Source organism: Hyla sarda, chromosome 1, assembly GCF_029499605.1.
Source record: "Hyla sarda isolate aHylSar1 chromosome 1, aHylSar1.hap1, whole genome shotgun sequence".
Taxonomy (NCBI): Eukaryota; Metazoa; Chordata; class Amphibia; order Anura; family Hylidae; genus Hyla; species Hyla sarda.
Window position 1 is genome coordinate 300,437,626 of NC_079189.1, and position 22,036 is coordinate 300,459,661.

Genomic DNA, 22,036 nt, shown 5'->3' on the forward strand with positions numbered 1-22,036 from the left:
TTGAGCTTTTGGAAAGAGAATTCGTTTGGAATGGTAGTCAGGGGCCATGTGCATTTACAAAGCCCCCCATGGTGCCAGAACAGTGGACCCCCCCCACATGTGACCCCATTTTGGAAACTACACCCCTCACAGAATTTAATAAGTGGTGCAGTGAGCATTTACACCCCACTGGCGTTTGACAGATCTTTGGGACAGTGGGCTGTGCAAATGGAAAATTACATTTTTCATTTTCACGGATCACTGTTCCAAAAATCTGTCAGACACCTGTGGGGCGTAAATGCTCACTGCACCCCTTATTACATTACATGAGGGGTGTAGTTTCCAAAATGGGGTCACATATGGGGGGGTCCATTGTTCTGGTACCATGGGGGCTTTGTAAACACAAGTGGCCTTCAATTCCGGACAAATTTTCTCTTCAAAATCCCAATGGCGCTCCTTCTCTTCTGAGCATTGTAGTGCACCCGCAGAGCACTTTACATCCACATATGGGGTATGCTCTTACTCAGAAGAAATTGGGTTACAAATTTTGGGGGGCTTTTTTTTATTTTCCCTTGTGAAAATGAAAAATTTAGGGTGACACCAGCATTTTAGTGAAAAAAATTTTTTTTTTTTCACTTTCCCATCCAACTTTAATGAAAATTTGTGGGGTGTTCAGGCTCACTATACCCCTTGTTACGTTCCGTGAGGGGTGTCGTTTCCAAAATGGGGTCACATGTCTGTATTTATTGTTTTGTGTTTATGTCAGAACCACTGTAAAATCAGCCACCCCTGTGCAAATCACCAATTTAGGCCTCAAATGTACATGGTGCGCTCTCACTCCTGAGCCTTGTTGTGCGTCCGCAGAGCATTTTACGCCCACATATGGGGTATCTCCGTACTCAGGAGAAATTGCGTTACAAATTTTGGTGGTCTTTTTTTCCTTTTACCTCCCGTGAAAATAAAAAGTAAAGGACAACACCAGCATGTTAGTGTAAAAAAAAATTTTTTTTTACACTAACAGGCTGGTGTAGACCCCAACTTTTCTTTTTCATAAGGGGTAAAAGGAAAAAAAGCCCCCAAAATTAGTAACGCAATTTCTCCCGAGTACGGAGATACCCCATATGTGGCACTAAACTGTTTCCTTGAAATACGACAGGGCTCCAAAGTGAGAGAGCGCCATGCGCATTTGAGGACTAAATTAGGGATTGCACCGGGGTGGACATAGGGGTATTCTACGCCAGTGATTCCCAAACAGGGTGCCTCCAGCTGTTGCTAAACTCCCAGCATGCCTGGACAGTCAGTGGCTGTCCGGAAATGCTGGGAGTTGTTGTTTTGCAACAGCTGGAGGCTCTGTTTTGGAAACACTGCCGTACAATATGTTTTTTAGTTTTTATTAGGGGGACAGTGTAAGGGGGTGTATGTGTAGTGTTTTACCCTTTATTATGTGTAAGTGTAGTGTTTTTAGGGTACATTCACACTGGCGGGCGTTTACAGTGAATTTACGGCTAGGAGTTTGCGCTGCGGTGAAAAATTTGCCACAGCCCAAACTTGAAGCAGAAAACTTACTGTAAACCCGCCAGTGTGAATGTACCCTGTACGTTCACATGGGGGGGGGCAAACCTCCAGCTGTTTCAAAACTACAACTCCCAGCATGTACTGACAGACCGTGCATGCTGGGAGTTGTACTTTTGCAACAGCTGGAGGTACACTGGTTGGAAAACCTTCAGTTAGGTTCTGTTACCTAACTCAGTATTTTCCAACCAGTGTGCCTCCAGCTGTTGCAAAACTTCAACTCCCAGCATGTACTGATCGCCGAAAGGCATGCTGGGAGATGTAGTTAGGCAACAGCTGGAGGGATCGCAACTACAACTCCCAGCATGCAGAGACAGCTGTTTGCTGTTTAGGCTTGCTGGGAGTTGCAGTTTTGCAACATCTGTAGAGCTATAGTTTAGAGACCACTGCATAGTGGTCTCCAAACTGTGGACCTCCAGATGTTGCAAAACTACAACTCCCAGCATGCCCAGACAGCAAACTGCTGTCTGGGCATGCTGGGAGTTGTAGTTTTGCAAGATCTGGAGGTGCACAGTATAGAGATCACTTTGCAGTGGTCTCAGACTGTAGACCTCCAGCTGTTGCAAAACTGCAACTCCCAGCAAGCCTAAACAGCTCTCTGGGCATGCTGGGAGTTGTAGTTTTGCCACATCTGGAGGGTTACAGTTTAGAGACCACTATAGTGGTCTCAGACTGTAGCCCTCCAGATGTTGCTAAGTAACTCACCGGCTTCCGTTGGATCCAGGGAGCTGCGTCGCGGTCCTCTTCTTCCGCCGATCGTCGCCCGCTGCCGCCGCTGATCGTCGCCGCTGCCATCGCCGATGGGTAAGTGGATCTTCGGTGCCGGTCCCTGTCGGTTTCCCCGTTCTGCCCCGCCTATTGTGGGAGGGCAGGACGGGGAAACCGAAAGTAAACCCCTCCGCCCCCGATCTGCTATTGGTGGTCGCGTCTAGACCACCAATAGCAGAGATAGGAGGGGTGGCAACCCTGCCACCTCACTCCTATCGCTACAGGGGGATCGTGGGTGTCTAGGACACCCGCGATCCCCCTTCTATTCCGGGTCACCGGGTCACCATAGACCCGTATGACCCGGAATCGGCGCAAATCGCAAGTGTGAATTCACTTGCGATTTGCGCCGATCGCCGACATGGGGGGGTCTAATGACCCCCCTGGGCATTTGCGCGGGGTGCCTGCTGATAGATATTAGCAGTCACCCCGGCGCGATCCCCGCCCGGCGCGCGGCGGGGACCGAAATTCCCACGGGCGTACAGGTACGCCCTTGGTCCTTAAGTACCAGGGAGCAAAGGCGTACCTGTACGCCCTTGGTCCTTAAGGGGTTAAACAATCTACATTTAAACCATATACTGATTATTCCTAAAAGTCCCCTAAGGGGACAAAGAGTAAAAAAAAAAACACCAATAAACCCCTTCAATATTAAAAGTTTGAATCACCGCCCTTTTCCCAAATTCCATATAAAAATATGTAAACATAATAAAAATAAACATGTGGTTTTGCCGCGTGCATAAATTTCCAAACTATAAAAATATAATGTTAATTAAACTGGGCGGTCAATTATGTACGTGTAAACAAAATTCCAAAGTCCAAAATTGCGTATTTTCACTTTGTCATCATGACAGCACCACCAATAGATTATCCCATGTAGCTCTAATAGGAACAGGAAACAGAAAGGTTAAATAGGCCCATCCCCATCCACCTCTCAGTGTTTTCTGTTCCTAGGAGCATACATAAAGAGGGAGGTTCTTACCTCTGGTGGACTGGTTTCGGCTCCGGACGGGGCTGCCAGGCAGCGGGGGCTTCAGTCATGCTGGCATCTCCCTCCCCCTGTGCTGCACCAGGTCGTGCTTCCTCCGGGTTGTTGCCTCCTGGTGCCTTCTGGCCGGTCTCGGTTCTCCTTGGAGCTCCCTGGCTGTTCCTAGCTCCTTGCTGTCTGACATAGCGCCGCGCATGTGTGACATCGGACAACGCGTGTTTGGGCATAGTCTGGGGACCGGAAGTCCCTCCCCCAAGATGGTGGCACCCACTGGTACACTGGAGAAGCGTGGAGGGGTGCCAAATTTGAACAGAGGAGTATTAATTCCTCCTCTTTTCCATCCTACATTCCTCTGGGTCATGGATGTGTCTGCTGCCCCCCGCTCTGCTCATCTGGAGCGCTTCAGCTGTAACCATGAGTAGCTGGCTCTTAGGGGGTTCACATACATTCTGTGCTGCTTTTTCTTATGTATCACATTGTGTTTTCTATAAGCAGTGGTTTATTTGGGTTAGCACCACAGTGCCTTGCTCTATGCTGCTTTTTTCTTTTTTATATTCTACTTTCTTAAGTAGTATCATAGTTTAGATTCTTATGGGTATTCCCTTTCCCACTTAGGGAGACAACGAGGCCCCGAAGAAATCAAAAGAAAGAGATTCCTTAACAGTTTCTTTAGAGGATTCTAAGTCCAAGAAATGTGGAATCTGTGCTGTGGTACTACCAGATACCCATTCTAAACCCCTTTGTAAAGCTTGCACTGACAGAATTGTTTTCCAAGAATCTCTGTCCTTTATGGATGAACTTCGTTCACTTATTAATCAGCAAGTACAGTCTGCCATACCTACTGCACTGCCTAGTACCTCAGCTCCTGCTACTATTGATATGCCTGTGGCTGAACCTCCTCCACCCAAAAAAGCAAAAAACTGCTATTATTTTGGACTCTGATTCTAATGAAGATTTGAATTCTGGTATTACTTTCTCTGAAGAAGAGGGTGAAATTCAAGACACTCCTCCTACGAGGGATGATAAAAAAATATTTTTCTTCTGAAGATACAGATATCTTACTGCTGTAAGAAATGCCATGAATTTAATAGATACTCCAGAACCTACGTCTGTCCAGGTCAGGATGTTTGCTGAAACCTCAAAAAACTAAAAAAAATTCAGTTCATGAAAGCATAAAAACTCTTATCACAGATGAGTGACAGGTTCCAGAGAGGTGGTTGCAGATTCCTAAAGAATTTTGCAATTGTTTCCCCTTTTGGGGGGAGCTTTCTAAAGTTGTTAAAATACTGCACTTCCATTTGAGGATGCGGCTCAGCTTAAGGACACCCTAGACTGCAAAATGGATGGTCTTCTAAAATAATCCTGGGAAGCCTCTTCGGCTTTAATCAACCCCAATATTGCGGCTACTACTGTAGCCAGGTCTCTCTTTATATGGTTAGATGCGTTAGAGAGACATTAGCTCAATAAAACATCTAGTGAAAATATTTTATCTTCCATTCCAATGTCAAAACTAACCACAGCCTTTTTGGTGGATGCATCAGCGGAATCAATTTGATTTGTGGCAAAAGCTACTGCCTTATCTAACTCCGCTAGAAGGACCCTATGGGTTAAAAATTGGCAAGGGGACTCTACGTCTAATCTTTAGCTTTGTGCCATCCCCTTCCAGGGTAATCTTGTCTTTGGCCCGGTCCTTGAAAAAATTATAGAATAGGCGGCAGACAGAAAAAAAGATTTCCCTATCCAGAAAAAACCTAAACAAAATAAATAATTTGTTCCTTTAATAGGAACAAAGAATATAAAGGGAAAGGTAAAGGCGGTCGCTGGAGCTATCCCAAAGGAGGGAAAAGCAAAGACTTTATCCTCAATCCCAATTCTGATAAAAAGCAATGACAATCTGGTGGGAGGAGGGCTGTCTCTGTTCAGTCACCAGTGGTCCCAGATCACAAAACAAAATCCCTTCATTCTAAATTCCATATCTCAGGGATACAGAATAGTGTTTATCAACCTTCCGCCTCCAAGATTTTGTTCTACAAATCTTGGATCAGAAATGTTAACCCCTTAAAGGGGTTATCCGGTGCTTAAACATCTTATCCCCTATCCAAAGGGGGACCCCGGGATCATACACGCTGCACCCTGTTTGTAATCAGTCCCCGGAGCGTGTTCGCTCCGGGACTGATTACCGGCGACTACAGGGCGTGCTGCGTGTGATGTCACGCTCCGCCCCTCAATGCAAGCCTACGGGAGGGGGCGTGATAGCTATCACGCCCCCTCCCGTAGGCTTGCATTGCGGGGCGTAGCGTGACGTCACACGCCGGCCCAGGCGTGATGTCACACGCCGCCCACCCTGTAGTCGTCCGTAATTAGACCCGGAGCGAACACGCTCCGGGGACTGATTACAAACGGGGTGCCGTGTGCATGATCCCGGGGGGGCCCCAGCGGTGGGACTCCCGCAATCAAGCATCGTATCCCCTATCCTTTGGATAGGGGATAAGATGTTTAAGCACCTTAAGGACTCAGACAATTTTATTTTAACATTTTAGTTTTTTCCTCCTCGCCTTCAAAAAATCATAACTCTTTTATATTTTCATCCACAGATTACAGGGCTTGTTATTTGCGCGACCAGTTGTCCATTGTAATGACATTACTCACTTTACCAGAAAATGTATGGTATACTATTTGTGTGGGGAAATTTAAAAGAAAACTGCAATTTTGCAAATTTTGTAAGGTTTTGTTTTCAAAATAAAATAGCGGATGCCACCTCTGAACCTGCCGGAGGTCCCTGAACCGGCCGGAGGTCTAGATGACTGGCAGTTGGACCGTGGTCTGCCAGTTGAGTACCGCTGCTATAGGGGTCAGAAGAAACAATATTTAACCCCTTAAGGACTCAGCTCATTTTCACCTTAAGGACGCAGCCCTTTTTCGCAATTCTGACCAATGTCACTTTATGCATTAATAACTCTGGGATGCTTTAACGGATTATTCTGATTGAGACTGTTTTTTCGTGACATATTCTACTTTATGTTAGTGGTAAATTTTCGTTGTTACTTGCATCCTTTCTTGGTGAAAAATCCCCAAATTTCATGAAAATTTTGCATTATTCTAACTTTGCAGCTCTCTGCTTGTAAGGAAAATTGATATTCCAAATACATTTTATATTGATTCACAAATACAATATGTCTACTTTATGTTGGCATCATAAAATGGACATATTTGTACTTTTTTTTTAAAATTGGAGGGCTTCAAAGTGTAGCAGCAATTTTCAAAATTTTCATGAAAATTGCAAAATCTGAAGGGACAGATGTTACAGAACTACAACTCCCAGCATGCCTGGGCAGTCTAGGCATGCTGAGAGTTGCAGTTTGGCAACATCTGGAGGGCTACCTTTTGGCTGTCTGGGCATGCTGGGAGTTACAGTTTGGCAACCACTAGGACGACAGCAGTAAATATCGCTTTACTGTCACCTTCCTTCACCCCCCCCCCCCCCACCGTCGCTTCCCTACCTGCGCCGCTGATCTCCGCTGTCTCCACCGATGATCGATGGTCCCCACGGCATCTTCTTTCCAGGTACCGGCCGCCATCTTTCCCCCCCCCCCCGTTCTATCTGGGGTGGGCAGAGTGGGGGGTTTCCATGGCAACCCCCTGTCATGCACTGCCATTGGTCAGAACTCATTGCTGACTAATGGCAGGGGATAGGAGGAGATCGCAGCGCTGCAACCTCGCTCCTATCCCTCAGGATGATCGGGGCTGTCACTGACCGCTCCGATCATCCCTATTTTCTGGGTGATCGGGTCACCAGAGACCCGATCAGCCCGAAATAGGAGAAAATCGCATGTCTGAATTGACATGCGATTTTCTCCGATCGCCGACATGGGGGGGGGGGTCTCAGGACCCCCCCCCTAGGCGATGTGCCGGGATGCCTGCTAAATGATTTCAACAGGCATCCCGGTCCAGTCCCCAACCGGCTAGCGGCGGGGACCGGAATTCCCACGGGCGTATCCATACGCCCTACGCCCTTAAGGACTCGGGATGCAGGGCATATGCATACACCCTACGTCCTGAACAGGTTAAGCATACAAATTTCCGTACAAAAAAGCATAATTTTTTTAACTTGTAAAATTAAACAAAACCTAAATAAATTGGGTATCATTGTAATCACATGGACCTACAGAATAAAGAAATCATTGTGCACTGTGTAGAAACTAAACTCCTTAAAAGTTGGTGTTTAGTATTTTATTTTATTTTTTCAGTTGCACCCCACAAATGATTTTTTTTGGCTTTACCATACATTTGGTGGTAAAATGAGTGATTAGTCCTGCAAACAGCAAGCCCTATAGATTTAAAATTGGAGGAGTTATGGATTTTAAAAGGCGAGAAGGAAAACATGAAAATAAAAAAAAAAAATTAAATAATTTGTTTTCAAATCAACTGTTGCCAGAAAGTTAAACAGATTTGTAAATTACTTCTATTTAAAAATCTTAACCCTTCCAGTATGTATCAGCTCCTGTCTGCTCCAGAGGAGGTTCCTTTCTTTTTGAATTTTCTTTCTGTCTGACCACAGACAAAAATAAACATGGTATATCCACATGCATAAATGTCCCAACTATAAAAATAGAACATTAAACTGCACTGTCAATAGCATAAAAGTAAAAAAAATAAAAAATTACCAACGTGCATATTTTTGGTCACTTTGTATACCCTAAAGAAATGTATAAGAAGCAATCAAAAAGTCCCATTAAAATAAAATTGGTACCGATAAAAACTAGAGATCACGGCGCAAACGAAGAGCCCTCACATCCCTGTGTACAGACGAAAAGGACAATTTTAAATGTACAAATTTTTGTGCAAAAAGTTATAATTTTTTTTTTACAGAAGTAAAACAAAATCAAACCTATACAAGGGTAATGGGTATTATTTTAATCATATGCACCTACAGAATAAAGACAGTGTAATTTTTACCAAAAAGTGCACTGCATAGAAACTGAAGTCACCAAACATTACAAAATGGCGGGTTTAACCCGATAACGACCACGGACGAGTATAGACGTCCAGGTTGGCGGGCATTCCCACACCTGGACGTCTATACTCGTCCATTCTTCTCGTGGGTGCTGCTCAGTGCACCCACGAGATCGCGGCAGGGGCTCGGCTGTATCACACAGCCGGGACCCTGCTGCACTGCCAGGACCGAAGTAAACTTCGGTCCCGGCAGTTTTAACCCTTACAGCCGCGGTCGGAAGTGACCGTGGGCTGTAAGTGTTATGACAGAGGGAGGGAGCTCCCTCTGTCACTCCTGCAGCACCCCGCATCGCGATCGCGGGGTGCTGCGTGTAATACGCGGCTGGCTGGGGCCTGCCGCACTGCCGGGAGTGAGGTTCACTTCACTCCCGGCAGTTTAACCCTTACAGCCGCGGTCAGAAGTGACCGCGCGCTGTAAGGAGTTCTGACAGAGGGAGGGGGCTCCCTCTGTCTCCTCTGCAGCACCCCTCAGCGCGATCAGGGGTGCTGCTGCATACCTGGGCAGCCGGGGGTCCTACAAAGACCCCCAGGTCTGTCCTGGGTATTGCCTGTAGGACGAGGCACGTCCTAATATGCTGCCTGCTAGTGAAAACTGGCAGGCAGCCTATAACTGCAATGCTTTGGAATACTAAGTATTCCAAAGCATTAAAAAGTGTAAAAATAAATAAATTAATAAAATAAAAGTGTAAAAATAAATAAAAATGTAATAAAAGTGTAAAAAAAATAAATAAATAAATAAAAAATATAATATATATATATATATATATATATATATATATATATATATATATATATATATTAAAAATACATTTATTAAATTAATCTAATTTTAACAAATGCATAATGTGTAGGATCGCATTGGCGGACATCCGCAGCATGTAATATGCTGCGGATGTCCACCATGTGATCCTACACATTATGCAGCAGTCACGGTAATGAGCTCCCTGCTGCGGCTGGGTAGCTTTGTGTGTCCACTCATAGCGGCGGATTTCCCGCCAGCAGTCATGAGCGGACACACTGAGCTACCCAGCCGCAGCAGTGATGGATATATTCGCCATGAGCGGGTGCTTATTCCCACAACATGGCGGATATATCCATCAGGAGCCTTAACTGTCACAGACGGACGCGTTATACTGCCAGCCGACCAAGGACCAATCAGAGAGGTCCCTGGTGCAGCCAATAACTTGTAGGGGTGCGGTATATAAATGTGGTCACTTGTGGGGGTGGTGGTACTGTTCTGCCCTGAATGCCAAATGGCGCTCCTCTCCTTCTGAGTCCTACCACGCGGCCAAGGAACCATATATGGCCAAAGTGGGGGTATTTCCGAACATGGGACAAGCAGCTAAATAAAATATAGGGTGCATTTCTTTCAATATCAGAAGTGATGTACAAAAAATATGCCCCCCAAATGATGCATTTGTGAAAAATTGCAAATTTCGAATTTTTAACACTGACTTTGTAATAATTCCTGCCAAAAAACTATGGTGTTAAAATACTCACTGTACCCCCTAGCGAATACCTTGAGGTGTCTAGTTTTTAAAATGGGGTCATTTGTGGGGTGTTCCTATGTTCTACTACCTTTTAATTTCTGCAAACCTTGCATAGCACACAAAAAAAGATGTACTTTTCAAATTTTCAAAATTTTCAAAATTTCAAGTTAAATTGTTAGCTTCTAACGAATTTAAAATGTTAATTAAAAACAAAAAAATGATGTCAAAATAAAGTAGACATCTGAAAGTATAAGTTTCATAAACTATTTGGTCAGTATGTATAAATATATGCAACCTATTAGTGTTAAAATAGCAAAAAATCTTAATTTTTTGTACAAAATTTCATGATTTTTTGCATTGTAAAAAAAAACTACAAATGATATCGGCTTACTTTTACTATGTACATGAAGGACAACTTATGACAAAAAAACAATGTCAGAATTATCGTGATTGGCAAAACGTTACCAGAGTTAGTCTCTAATAAAGACAGACATCCCCGATTTGAAAAAACAGGCCTGGTCTTTCAGGGGCGTACAGGTTTATTTGTATTGGTCCTTAAGGGGTTAAAAAGAAAAAAAAATTCCCACAAATAATTTTTTTTGTTTCACTGTAGCTTTTGTGGTAAAATGATTGATGTCATTTCAAAGTAAAACATTTTGGTGCAGAAAAAACAAGCCCTCATATGGGTCTATAGGTGGAAAACTGAAAGCTTTATGATTTTTAGAAGGTGAGGAGAAAAGTGCAAAAATGAAGAAAACCTTATGGGGTTAATCTTACCACAGATTTGTTTCTTAAGGGTCTTTAAATTTACTAATATGATAGTAAAATCTGTGGAAATTGTCTGCTCACAGGTTTTACTTTTAACAAATAACCTCATCCTCCCATTTTGTTATTCATTTTGTTGTTTTTGTTTGTTGAGTGTGATCGTTATGATTTCTTTCACTTAACCATGACAAAATGTTTTACAATTAAGACCAAAAATGAATTGTGAATGCATATTGTTGGAGGGACAAAAGAAAAGCCCTTTACTAAGAATGAATATCAGATTCAGTGAGTCATTGGCAGAAATCTGGAATCTGTAGAAGATTCCAGGTCTTAGTGTTACCTTTGTGGATATGCTTCCCTCCTCTACATCCTAAACCTGATTTTTTCCTTGCCTTTAGGATGGGTATCAAGAGTTGTTATTTTTAAAAGCTTAAAGGGGTACTCTGCTGCTACCTGCTTGGAGCGGGTGGCGGGGTTGTGATGTCATGGCCACACCCCTCTTGATGTCACATCACGCCCCCTCAATGAAAGTCTATGGGAGGGGGTGTGTCAGCCACCACACCACCTCCCATAGACTTTCATTGAGGGGCGTGGCAGTGACATCACGACCCCGCCACCCACACCCAGCGTTCTAAAGGAATGCCGGGTGCTGCACAGAGATTGGCTAGGGGATAAGATGTCTAGGGGTGGAGTACCCCTTTAGGAGTAAGTCTCCCTGTATGGATCAAAACTGGGGCTACCCATTTACTGTAGAAACTCTGCATATCCTGAATACAACACTCTCCTCAATATTACTTGGTGTGTGTTGATTTGGTTATCACTGTTTTCTCATTTCACATCTATGAGATTATTGTCCCTAGTTTTGATAACACAGATTTTATACTCTTATGTGTCTTGTCCTGTCCTTGGTTGGTTTTCTGGTGACACTATTTTTGTAATTTCTCTCTTGTATTGACTACAGATATTCTATGAATGTATGCTTCTGTACCCCTCTCAGCACCTGCTACTGCAGCTGGTCAATGACTTTGATCGGGGGATGCAAAATTGGATCTGGATGGAAAAGTTCATGCCACATGAGGGGGCTAAGGGTGAGGAATAGAAAGGTTTCTTATACATCACACCTTGGTTTAGTCTACATCAAAATGAGGCACTGAAGTTTCTTTTCAAGCCATGGAGAACCCATGTGGATCCTTATTTCTAAAACATGGCTCTGTTATTTTCCCCATTTGTTAATTTGAACAAAACTAGCCATGTAATAGTCAAGTAGACATGAACTGTAGTGGTTATCTGGCTTAAATATTTGCTCTAATTTCTTTGGCTGCATCTGCTGTGTTCCATCTAAAATAAGGAGCTTCTACAACTGGGCGTTATGTTGAAAATATTGTAACCTGAGGCCATTGTAAGTTGAGGGATCACTGTTATTAAACAACAACAAAGACGTGGTCTCAAATGGCTGGAGGTGCTCAACCTCAAATGCGGTTGTGCATTTATACTGGGGGAGCAGATCCTGCCCTTGTAGTCCGTTGCTAGGGGCGATCCCCAGCATAAAAATGCATACAATGGAGGATGCCTGCAGCGGACTACAAGTGCCACAATAAAATCCTACACCAGATAGACGGTGTGGATGTGTAACAATTAGAATAATACAATACAGGAATATGGGTGCACTACTGTGGTAGGTGTAAACAATGACATTGGCTATCCCTCAACACTGATGTTAAAATTGAGACATTAGCCAGTTTATCCTTGTATGAAGGACATACCTGAGCCCGCACACCAACGCCAAGGTTTCTCAAGTGGCACGGGACCTAACACTAAACCTACCTGTGCGTGATAAGCAAAACTAGGGGCCAGTGGGCAATTACAGCAGCATTAGGCCGACTCACAGCCTGCTCCCAGGTTACCTCCAATGGGGTTAAGAACACATACAATGGGAGGAGGGAGGCAGACTACAAGCCCCACCTAAGATGGCTGATATAGTTGCTGGCCTCACAGGTGAACCTTAATGCTGCCTGGAAGATGATCAAGGCGCATTACCTATGGAGTTTACATATCTCTAAGTATAAAGTTTAAACAACAACAAATACGTGGTCTCAAATGGCTGAAGGTGCTCAACCCCAAAAGCGGTTTATACTGTATGTTTATACGGTTTATATTTTATGCGATCCCCAGCATAAAAATGCATACAATGGAGGATGCCTGCAGCGGACTACAAGTGCCACAATAAAATCCTACACCAGATAGACGATGTGGATGTGTAACAATTAGAATAACACAGGAATTTAGGTGCGCTACTGTGGTAGATGTATACAATGACATTGGCTATCCCTCAACACTGATATTAAGATTGAGACATTAGCCAGTATATTCTTATATGAATGACATACCTGAGCCCGCAGGATCACTGTTATTCACACCGATCAGCCACAAAACTACCTACCTAAAATTTTGTAGGTACACCTCATGCTGAAAAACAGCTCCACAAGACTTCTGAAGATGTCTGTGATATCTAGCACCAAGGTGTTAGCAGAAGATCCTTTTACTCCATGGACATCAGACAGGTGCTCAATTTGGTTCAGATCGCAGAAATGTGGAGGCCAAGTTTACAAGTCAAATTGTCTGTCATGTTCTTGAAACCATTCCTAAACAATTTATACAGTGTGGTAGGGTACATTTTACCTTTGAAAGTGGCTACTGCCATTAGAGAAAGCTGCTGCAATGAAGAGGTATACTTGGTCTGCTTAGGTAGGTGGTTTGCGCCACATGAATGCTCGGACCCAAGATTTGTCAGCAGAACATTGCCCTGAATGTACACCTAGCCTACTTGATTCATCAGACAAACCACCTTCTTCCATTGCTCCAATTCTGTCGCACTTGTGCCCATTGTAGGCTCTTTTAGCAGAGAACAAGGGTGCTGACAAATCTGTGGCTATAAAGCTTACATATGAACATATCAACTGGCTCCAGAAAGTTCAACAAATTTGTAAATTAATGATAAAAATAGGATATTAGTCCTCAGCTCAATATCAAAAAGATTAATGGGGGATGTCTGGTATCAATAATAGAGAAAAAACAAAATTGGTATATAAATGATATTTAATAGATTTTAGATATTAAATAGTGCGTTCCCGCAGGGCCCTACGGTAGCGCACAATTAGTTAAAAAGTAATAAATATAAAAAATGCAACAAGTTATTACACTACAGAGCGAATGATACTCCTAATAGCAAATGTATCTATTATGGCTAACAGCCGTATAATGATACACTGGGTGATGATGTGACATACAATATTACTGGTGGTAAATTCAATGTGCACAGAAAATTAAAATAAATATAAAACGTTCCTCCTGGAAAGGAAATGGCTTATTGGAAAAAATAATAAAAAATGCAAAAAAAGTCCTGTAAATAAAAAGTGACAGTGCAAAAAGTCCTGTAAATAAAAAATGATGGAATTGTGTCCTGTAGGGTGGATCCTACAATTGACCTGAAATAATGTCCTGCAAAAAAATCGTATGCTGTATATGATTATAACATATGAATTAGTTGGAATTGGATCGCTGTTGCCGGTTTCTCCACTCCACAGCCAGATGGCCTGCAAATAGAAATATAGTCGCTGGCACAATTGTGCCACTCACCGCACCGCTGGTGGACTGATGGACGATGGACAAATGCGCTCTAGCCGGGGCGGCGTGATGGTCACAGGATATACAGCCGTTCTCACCGGTGAGCTGTCCCTTGGCGTCAGGTGTACTCTAGCCGGGGCGGAGTGTTGGTCGCGGAATATCCAGCCGCTCTCCCCGGCGAGTTGATTCTTGGCGTCTGACGTAGCAGGTCAGCTGATGGCAGGTCAGCTGACCTTGTGCGGGAGGTTAGTTGATACTAGATGACGTTGAATATCAATAATGCATGCAGATGGAGATATTAATCCGATGATGGAGGGCTCTGCACCGGTTCAGCAGATGGATTGGAATACAGGACCATGTAATGGATGAATAGTAAATCAGATCTCTCCAGAGAGGAACTATCCGATCAGTGCTTGTATAACCGCAGCTGTTGTGTGAACTAGACCAATATAAAAAGGCTCAATCACAGTCACCAAACGCGTTTCGGGGTTCAAAGCAGATTAGTAGTGCCCCTTCCTCAGTGGTGTAGTATTTATTTACAGGACTTTTTGCACTGTCACTTTTTATTTACAGGACTTTTTTTGCATTTTTTATTATTTTTTCCAATAAGCCATTTCCTTTCCAGGAGGAACGTTTTATATTTATTTTTATTTTCTGTGCACATTGAATTTACCACCATTCTGATCAGAGTAATATTGTATGTCACATCATCACCCAGTGTATCATTATACGGCTGTTAGCCATAATAGATACATTTGTTATTAGGAGTATCATTCGCTCTGTAGTGTAATAACTTGTTGCATTTTTTATATTTATTACTTTTTGACTAATTGTAGGGCCCTACGGGAACGCACTATTTAATATCTAATATCTATTAAATATCATTTATATACCAATTTTGTTTTTTCTCTATTATTGATACCAGACATCCCCCATTAATCTTTTTGATATTGAGCTGAGGACTAATATAATATTTTTATCACTTTTCTATATCTCTCTGTGGGGGAGAGCTTTTAGTTAACCTCGCTCATTTTTTGTGGTTGAGCTACACATATCTGCATTTCCAAATTTGTAAATTACTTCTATTAAACAATCTTAATCCTTCCAGTACTTATCAGTTGCTGAAGTTGAGTTGTTCTTTTCTGTCTGACAACAGTGCTCTCTGCTGACACCTCTGTCTGTCTCAGGAACTGTCCAGAGTAGGAGCAAATCCCCATAGTAAACCACCCTGTTCTGGACAGTTCCTGAGACAGACAGACAGACAGTTGTCAGCAGAGAGCACTGTTGTCAGACAGAAAAGAACAACTCATCTTCAGCAGCTAAGTACTGGAAGGATTAAACATTTTAAATAGAAGTCATTTACAAATCTGTTGAACTTTCTGGAGCCAGTTGATATGAAATTTTTTTTATTTTTTTTTACTTTACCCAACCAAGTACATTAATCATCCTTGTGGGCCTAAAAACCTGTAACCACATGACTAGCTGTCAGCATATATAACTCATGATCAGTACAGGATAAGTAATGTAATGTATATACACAGTGACTTCACCAGCAGAATAGTGAGTACAGCTATGGAGTAATACAGGATATAACTCATGATCAGTACAGGATAAGTAATGTAATGTATGTACACAGTGACCCTACCAGCAGAATAGTGAGTACAGCTATGGAGTAATACAGGATATAACTCATGATCAGTACAGGATAAATAATGTAATGTATGTACACAGTGACCCCACCAGCAGAATAGTGAGTACAGCTTTGGAGTATAAGGCTGGGTTCACACTACGTTTTGCACTTATGGTTCCCGTATACGGCTGGGAGGAGGGGGCGGGGCTTAATAGCAGCGCCTGCACTCAGCTGTATAAGGGAACCGTAGTTAATGCATGTCTATGAGTCGACCACGTTTTTGCCTGTGGTCGGGAAACCGCATACGGCCGAAAACGCAGCCGACCAGAGGCTGCGGTTCACTCCGGTCGGCTCATAGACATGCATTAAATACGGTTCCCCTATACGGCTGAGTGCGGGAGCCGCGATTAAGCCCAGCCCCCCTCCTCCCAGCCATATACGGGAACCGTAAGTACAAAACGTAGTGTGAACCCAGCCTAATACAGGATATAACTAAGTATCAGTACAGGATAAGTAATGTATGTACACAGTGACCCCACCAGCCTATATAAATTGTGTATCGTTGTAATCATATCGACCTATAGAATAAACATACGGTGTTGTATTTTTTTTTACTGAAAAGTGCACTGCACAGAAAGGGAAGCTCCCAAAACTTACTTTTTTATTTCCCCCTTCAACTAATTTTACTTTTGTTTCACTGTAGATTTTGTGGTATAATGAATGATTTCATTACAAAGTACAATTGGTGGCACAATTTCTTCCATTATGCCCGGGCCTCCAGCATCCAAAACAACAAATGGCACTCACCTGCCACAGCTTCCTTGGCGCCCCGGTATCACCGCTCCAGTCCTCTGCTGCAGTCTTCTTCCTGGTTGCACTTGGTCAACGTCACAGCTAATCGCTGGCTGCAGCGATGTCCCGCCATGTCCAGGGATAAATTGAGTGACAATGTGAAGCATTGAGCCTCGGCAACAGGAAGAAGACCAGTGCCAGGGCTCAAAACATAAATTATATAAATTCCTTATATACCTAAGAATCTTCCTGCCTGGACTTACCATTTACTAACCGGAGGAGAAGCGCTTTGGAATCAAATCCCCATTTTCTGTGTCCCGGATTATGGGTCACACATTTTGAATCTTTAGGGCCAAAACATGTCACTGCCGCTCAGCCTATCGCCGGCCAAGGCTAAGCATAAGCTGAGCTGCAGTGTGATGCGTTGACCATGGGCAACAAGGAAGAAGACAGCAATGGAGGACTGGAGAAGTGATACCCGAACACCAAAACAGCGACGCCAGATAAGTCCAGTCTGTTTTATATCATATCAGCCAGGGCATAATGGCTGAAAAAATATCTGGATGTCACATCTACTTTAAAGGAGTAGTCTAGTGCAGACTATTCCTTCTCCATCGTGCCCAGGCTAAAAAAAAAAAATGAAAATAAACTATCACTCACCTTCCTATGTTCCCCCGGAGTGCCGCTACAGCTGATCGGTCCTCTGGTCTGTCTTCTTTCCATGGGACATCACTGCGGCCGGTGATAGGCTGAAGATCCGTGCACACGGAAGTTGGAAGAAGACGGACTTGAGGACCGATCAGCTGTAGCGGCATTCCGGGAGCCCTGGCACAATGGGGAGGGGGGGGGGGGGGGAGAATCTGTACTAAACTACTCCTTTAAGGCCCTAAGGGGTACTGCGGGTTAGGAAAATGTATCCCCCAACCCCACCCCCAATTAAACTTTTATCCTCTATTCTATGGAAAAGGGATACATTTTCCTAACCTGAAATACTCGCCCAGGGGACTACTTGCCGGGCGGCCCAGGGGGACTTTATAACTTAATATCTTCACCATCCCTGGGGGCATCCCCTGAGGATAACAATTTTAGCATATATATAATGCATTGCCAAGCTTTATATATGCTAAAATCTGCTGATTGGTTCCTTTTAAGTATGTGGGGCCGGGAGGGGGGGTTATAGGGGGGGTTGTTATTGGGGTAGGCAGGTGGGGGGATGGGTAGTTAGGTTAACTTTATTGTGGCACTGGCAGGCAGGTGTAATGGGGGTAGGTCAGTGGGGGGCAGGCCAGTGGGGGCTTTACCTAAATGGTGGGTGGCACTGGGCTGGCACAGGAGGTCTAGCGCTGCCACATTCAGCAGCATCTCAGAAACGCGGGCCCAGGACTCGGCAACATGCAGACTGAGGACGACACATGCGCATGTCCCTTGTGCTCAACTCTGGCGGCATGCCCGAATCATGTCCCACGTCATCACTGACGTGACGTCCCGCTCTACTCCCAGGCAGCCAGTGCGGTACAAGGGCCAAACGCAGCAGGCTGCCTGGGAGGTAATAAAGCCAAAGGGAGGAGCAGGTCTGCGCCTCCTCTACAGAGATGCAGATGCGCCTGCTGAGGCGACCACACACTGCTGCGGCCGCCCGGAAAATAAGGCATCAGAGGCTGTAGATGAGCCTGAGGCTCTGCCGTGTGTTCTGCCACCTGCAAGGTTTTTAATGGATTTTTTTCATTAAATTTTTTCATGTGCTGGCTTTTTCTACTATTGTTTGCATAATATTTTAATAGTTTTGACATTTCCGCATGCAGCGATACCAAATATCTTTTATAGTAAAATTGGAAAAATGGGGGGCTTGTTCCCTTTTTTAAAAAACTTTTTTTTTAAGTCACCAGAGGGGACTATTTATAGCAATCTATGTATTGTTATTACGGTTCAGTGTTACGCATTGGAATAGCACTGATCAGTGATGTTTGCAATTCATTTGTACAACCTACCAGAAAGTAGACAATACAGAGTGATCGCAGCAGAGCGGCATGAAGGAGGTAGGTAGACCTCGTGCTGCCATCTAGTCTCATCAGACCCACAACGATGATGCAGGTAGTCTGATGAGTCCCCCCAATTCCCGCAGATACTTTAAAAGCTGTGATCAGTAATGATCATGGCATCTCAAGAGTTGACTGTCACCGTGTCAGGAGACATGTACATTGCTGTGCGCAAACTACCAGAAGTTTGCGATGTAGATGCACTTTGTGTATCATTTATTGGTTAAAGACTGTCTGACTCAGTTAAAGGGGTACTCCGGTGATTTTTTTTTTTTTTTTTTTTTAAATCAACCGGTGCCAGAAAGTTAAACAGATTTGTAAATTACTTCTATTAAAAAAATCTTAATCCTTCCTGTACTTATTAGCTGCTGAATACTACAGCGGAAATTATTTTCTTTTTGAAACACAGAGCTGTCTGCTGACATCATGAGCACAGTGCTCTCTGCTGACATCTCTGTCCATTTTAGGAACTGTCCACTGTAGTATTCAGCAGCTAATAAGTACAGGAAGGATTAAGATTTTTTAATAGAAGTAATTTAGAAATCTGTTTAACTTTCTGGCACCAGTTGATTTAAAAAAAAAAAAAAAAAAAGTGTTTCACAGGAATACCGGAATGTATGTTAGACTGGAGGAATGCACCTTAAACTTTCCTTCTCAGGCCGTAACATGCCTCCTGGTGAATTCAGTATAAGCCTCTGCCATCGCCTATTTTAAACCTTCTAAAAGAGTTGAAACATTGCAAGGATAAATAAAGGTTTACTTATCTTGAGTGCTATCTGGTACTGAACATCCTCTAAAGATTTGTGCCAGATATATCCAGTTTTTCATGTGCTTTTTATTTCCTTGAACCTGTTGTACTCCTGGAGCTTCAGATGTTCCCTTAGGTCTGCCAATTATTTAAAACTTAATTTCATTCAAAACTTTTTGGTGATGGTGGCAAATCAAACTGCCTTGACAGTTGAAGATTTGTTTCTCCTATACCCCATACTTTTGTCACCCAAAGGTTAAAGGGGTACTCCAGTGGGAAACAATTTTTTCATATTAACTCGCTCCAGAAAGTTAAACAGATTTGTAAATTACTTCTAAAAAAAAAAAAATCTTAACCCTTCCAGTACTTGTCAGCTGCTGTATACTACAGAGGAAGTTCTTTTCCTTTAGAATTTCTTTTCTGTCTGACCACAGTGCTCTCTGCTGGAAGGGTTATGATTTTTATTAGAAGTAATTTACAAATCTGTTTAACTTTCTGTCACCAGTTGATTTGGAGAAAAAAAAAGTGTTTTCCACTGGAGTACCCCTTTAACAAACCTTGCTTGATTGACAATTCCTCCATTTTGGTACAATTCCTCCAACAGTACAATGAGACTACTAAAGATTTAGTGGCTCGATTTTGGCTACATCTTAGGATGGGAGCTTTATGTGTTCGCATTTACTGATCAATTCTTGAATGTTTCTTCTGAGTGCTTTTCAGATGGTCTGTTCTTAACTGATTCTTTTGAATGCTTCCCAGATAGTCTGTTTAGTAAAATTGATCCTTACTTAAAAGGAGGCAACTCCTTTGTATTTAGAAGGTGCTTTCTTGGACATACTCTTCCTTTCTCATGGAATATCCAGGTCTTTCATATGCCTCTGAGCTGCTGTTAATATTAGTGGCCTCATTGGCAAGATTTAGCTCGTATGCCTAATTTCATCTTTTAGACAGGCACCTTCAGAAATCCCACCCTCTCTCTGTACTCACAGACAAGGGATAACTGCAGCACACCAGCGAATCTTGCAAAAAAGAGGGTTTTATTCCAAAACTGGGAAAACTAACTGTACTCACAGACAGGGATTTAGTCCCCCAAAAAGTCTCTGAGCTCTAGGGTATGAGGCAGTGTAGGTGAAACTATCAAAATTTGGAGAGAGTAAGCAGGATGTTAAGAGTTAGAAAAGGAGGCAGAGCCATATGGTTAGCGTGATATTGTTGAGCGTGCTGTGAAACACTGACAGGAATGGTTATCAGGGATCACTATATTTCCCTAAGGTACCTGTTGTATTAGGGAGCATATATCTAATCCAGGGAAGGCTGGAATGGAAAATCTAGAAATAGTTACATCCTTGTCATGACTTAGCTTTCTAGGGACTTTGCTAATCCTGAATTTTTATGGGATGAAAGGCAGGTTTGGTAGTGGGACCTTTCACCCCCTTCCTGAGCCACTCTAACTTTACAGACTAGCCCACAGGTGCTGAAGACTGCTTGTCACTGAGCTTTAAAACTAGGCGATAGCCTTCAGTTGGGGCTTTAAAGTATCTCCATCACTGATAAAAGTCTTCATCCAGAGGTTTGCAGCTTTAAAAGTGGACATTGTAACACACATTTGTTTACTGTTGCGTTGGGTGACTGGTAGTAAGCTACCTGTATAAATAGGGACGTTTATGTATAGTTAGTGCTGGACAAGCAGGATTTATTTTTGTGTTTGTGTGAAGGCTATATTTGTTTTGTTACTGAAAAATAATGAAGGCCTGCTTAAACTTTACTTCCATATCAGTGTCTCTAACTGATATTTTGTTTCACTTTTTTTTTTTACAGAGCTAATCTTCCAAAGCAATTATACAAATAGGAACCTTGTTCGGAATTGCATTTTTGCTACACAGTAGGCTTTGGGTAGTCTTGCTTATTATCAAAAGGCTTGCTCAGTATCAATTTAAGCCTTGTCATAAAAGGGACATATACTTGAGGACAGTTTTGCTGGTTATCAAAGGAGCATAAATCTATGGCTATTCCAGCCAGTCATTTTTACTTTTGGAAAATTGACTGTAAGTGGCATACATACCTCCCATATAATAATTGAAAAGTTTTTTTTTGTTCTCACTTCTACAATTGGCTTAAAAAAGTGTTAAACCTACAAGATTTTTTTTTCAAAGTATTCAAATATTCCTTTAAAAGGTCATAGGAATTTAAACATTTTAGATGTGCCTCAGTAACTGTTCTTCCATATGGTTTTCCAACCAAATCAAATCAGAGAACAGACAATTATATTAGAAAATAGAATACAATTGCTGTTTATTAAATGTCATAAGATTTGTGAAATTGTCTTGCTGCATTGTTTTGAAATTAGATTGAATTAAGAAAATGTATCTATAAAATTTAGTAACACTTTTAAAATATTATCTTGTCATATTTTAAAATGTATCCTTTGAAATGTTATCCCATTGAAAATAGGACACATAATGGGAAGAGTTATGTATGAGCATGCCCGTCGCTACAGGACAGGCAAACCAAGCAATTGCTTGGGGCCCGAGCTGGCTGGGGGCCCCAGAGCACAGCCAGTGCTTGCCCATCCTGTAGCGATTAACAATCCTGCTCTTGGAGTTTGTGCTCCGGGCCCCAGGCACCCAGTCAAACAAG

General features: G+C 42.9%; 1 protein-coding gene across 1 annotated transcript in view; it reads left to right on the forward strand.

Moving 5' to 3' along the window:
• The window catches only part of LOC130269327 (uncharacterized), a 33,302-nt gene extending 11,517 nt beyond the window's left edge, over positions 1-21,785 (forward strand). The window contains exons 2-3 of the mRNA XM_056518097.1: positions 11,531-11,657; positions 21,218-21,785. Coding sequence (XP_056374072.1) covers positions 11,531-11,657; positions 21,218-21,285 — 195 coding nt within the window. The 3' untranslated portion in view covers positions 21,286-21,785. The remainder of the gene's footprint in view (positions 1-11,530; positions 11,658-21,217) is intronic.
• Positions 21,786-22,036: the final 251 nt, after the last annotated feature.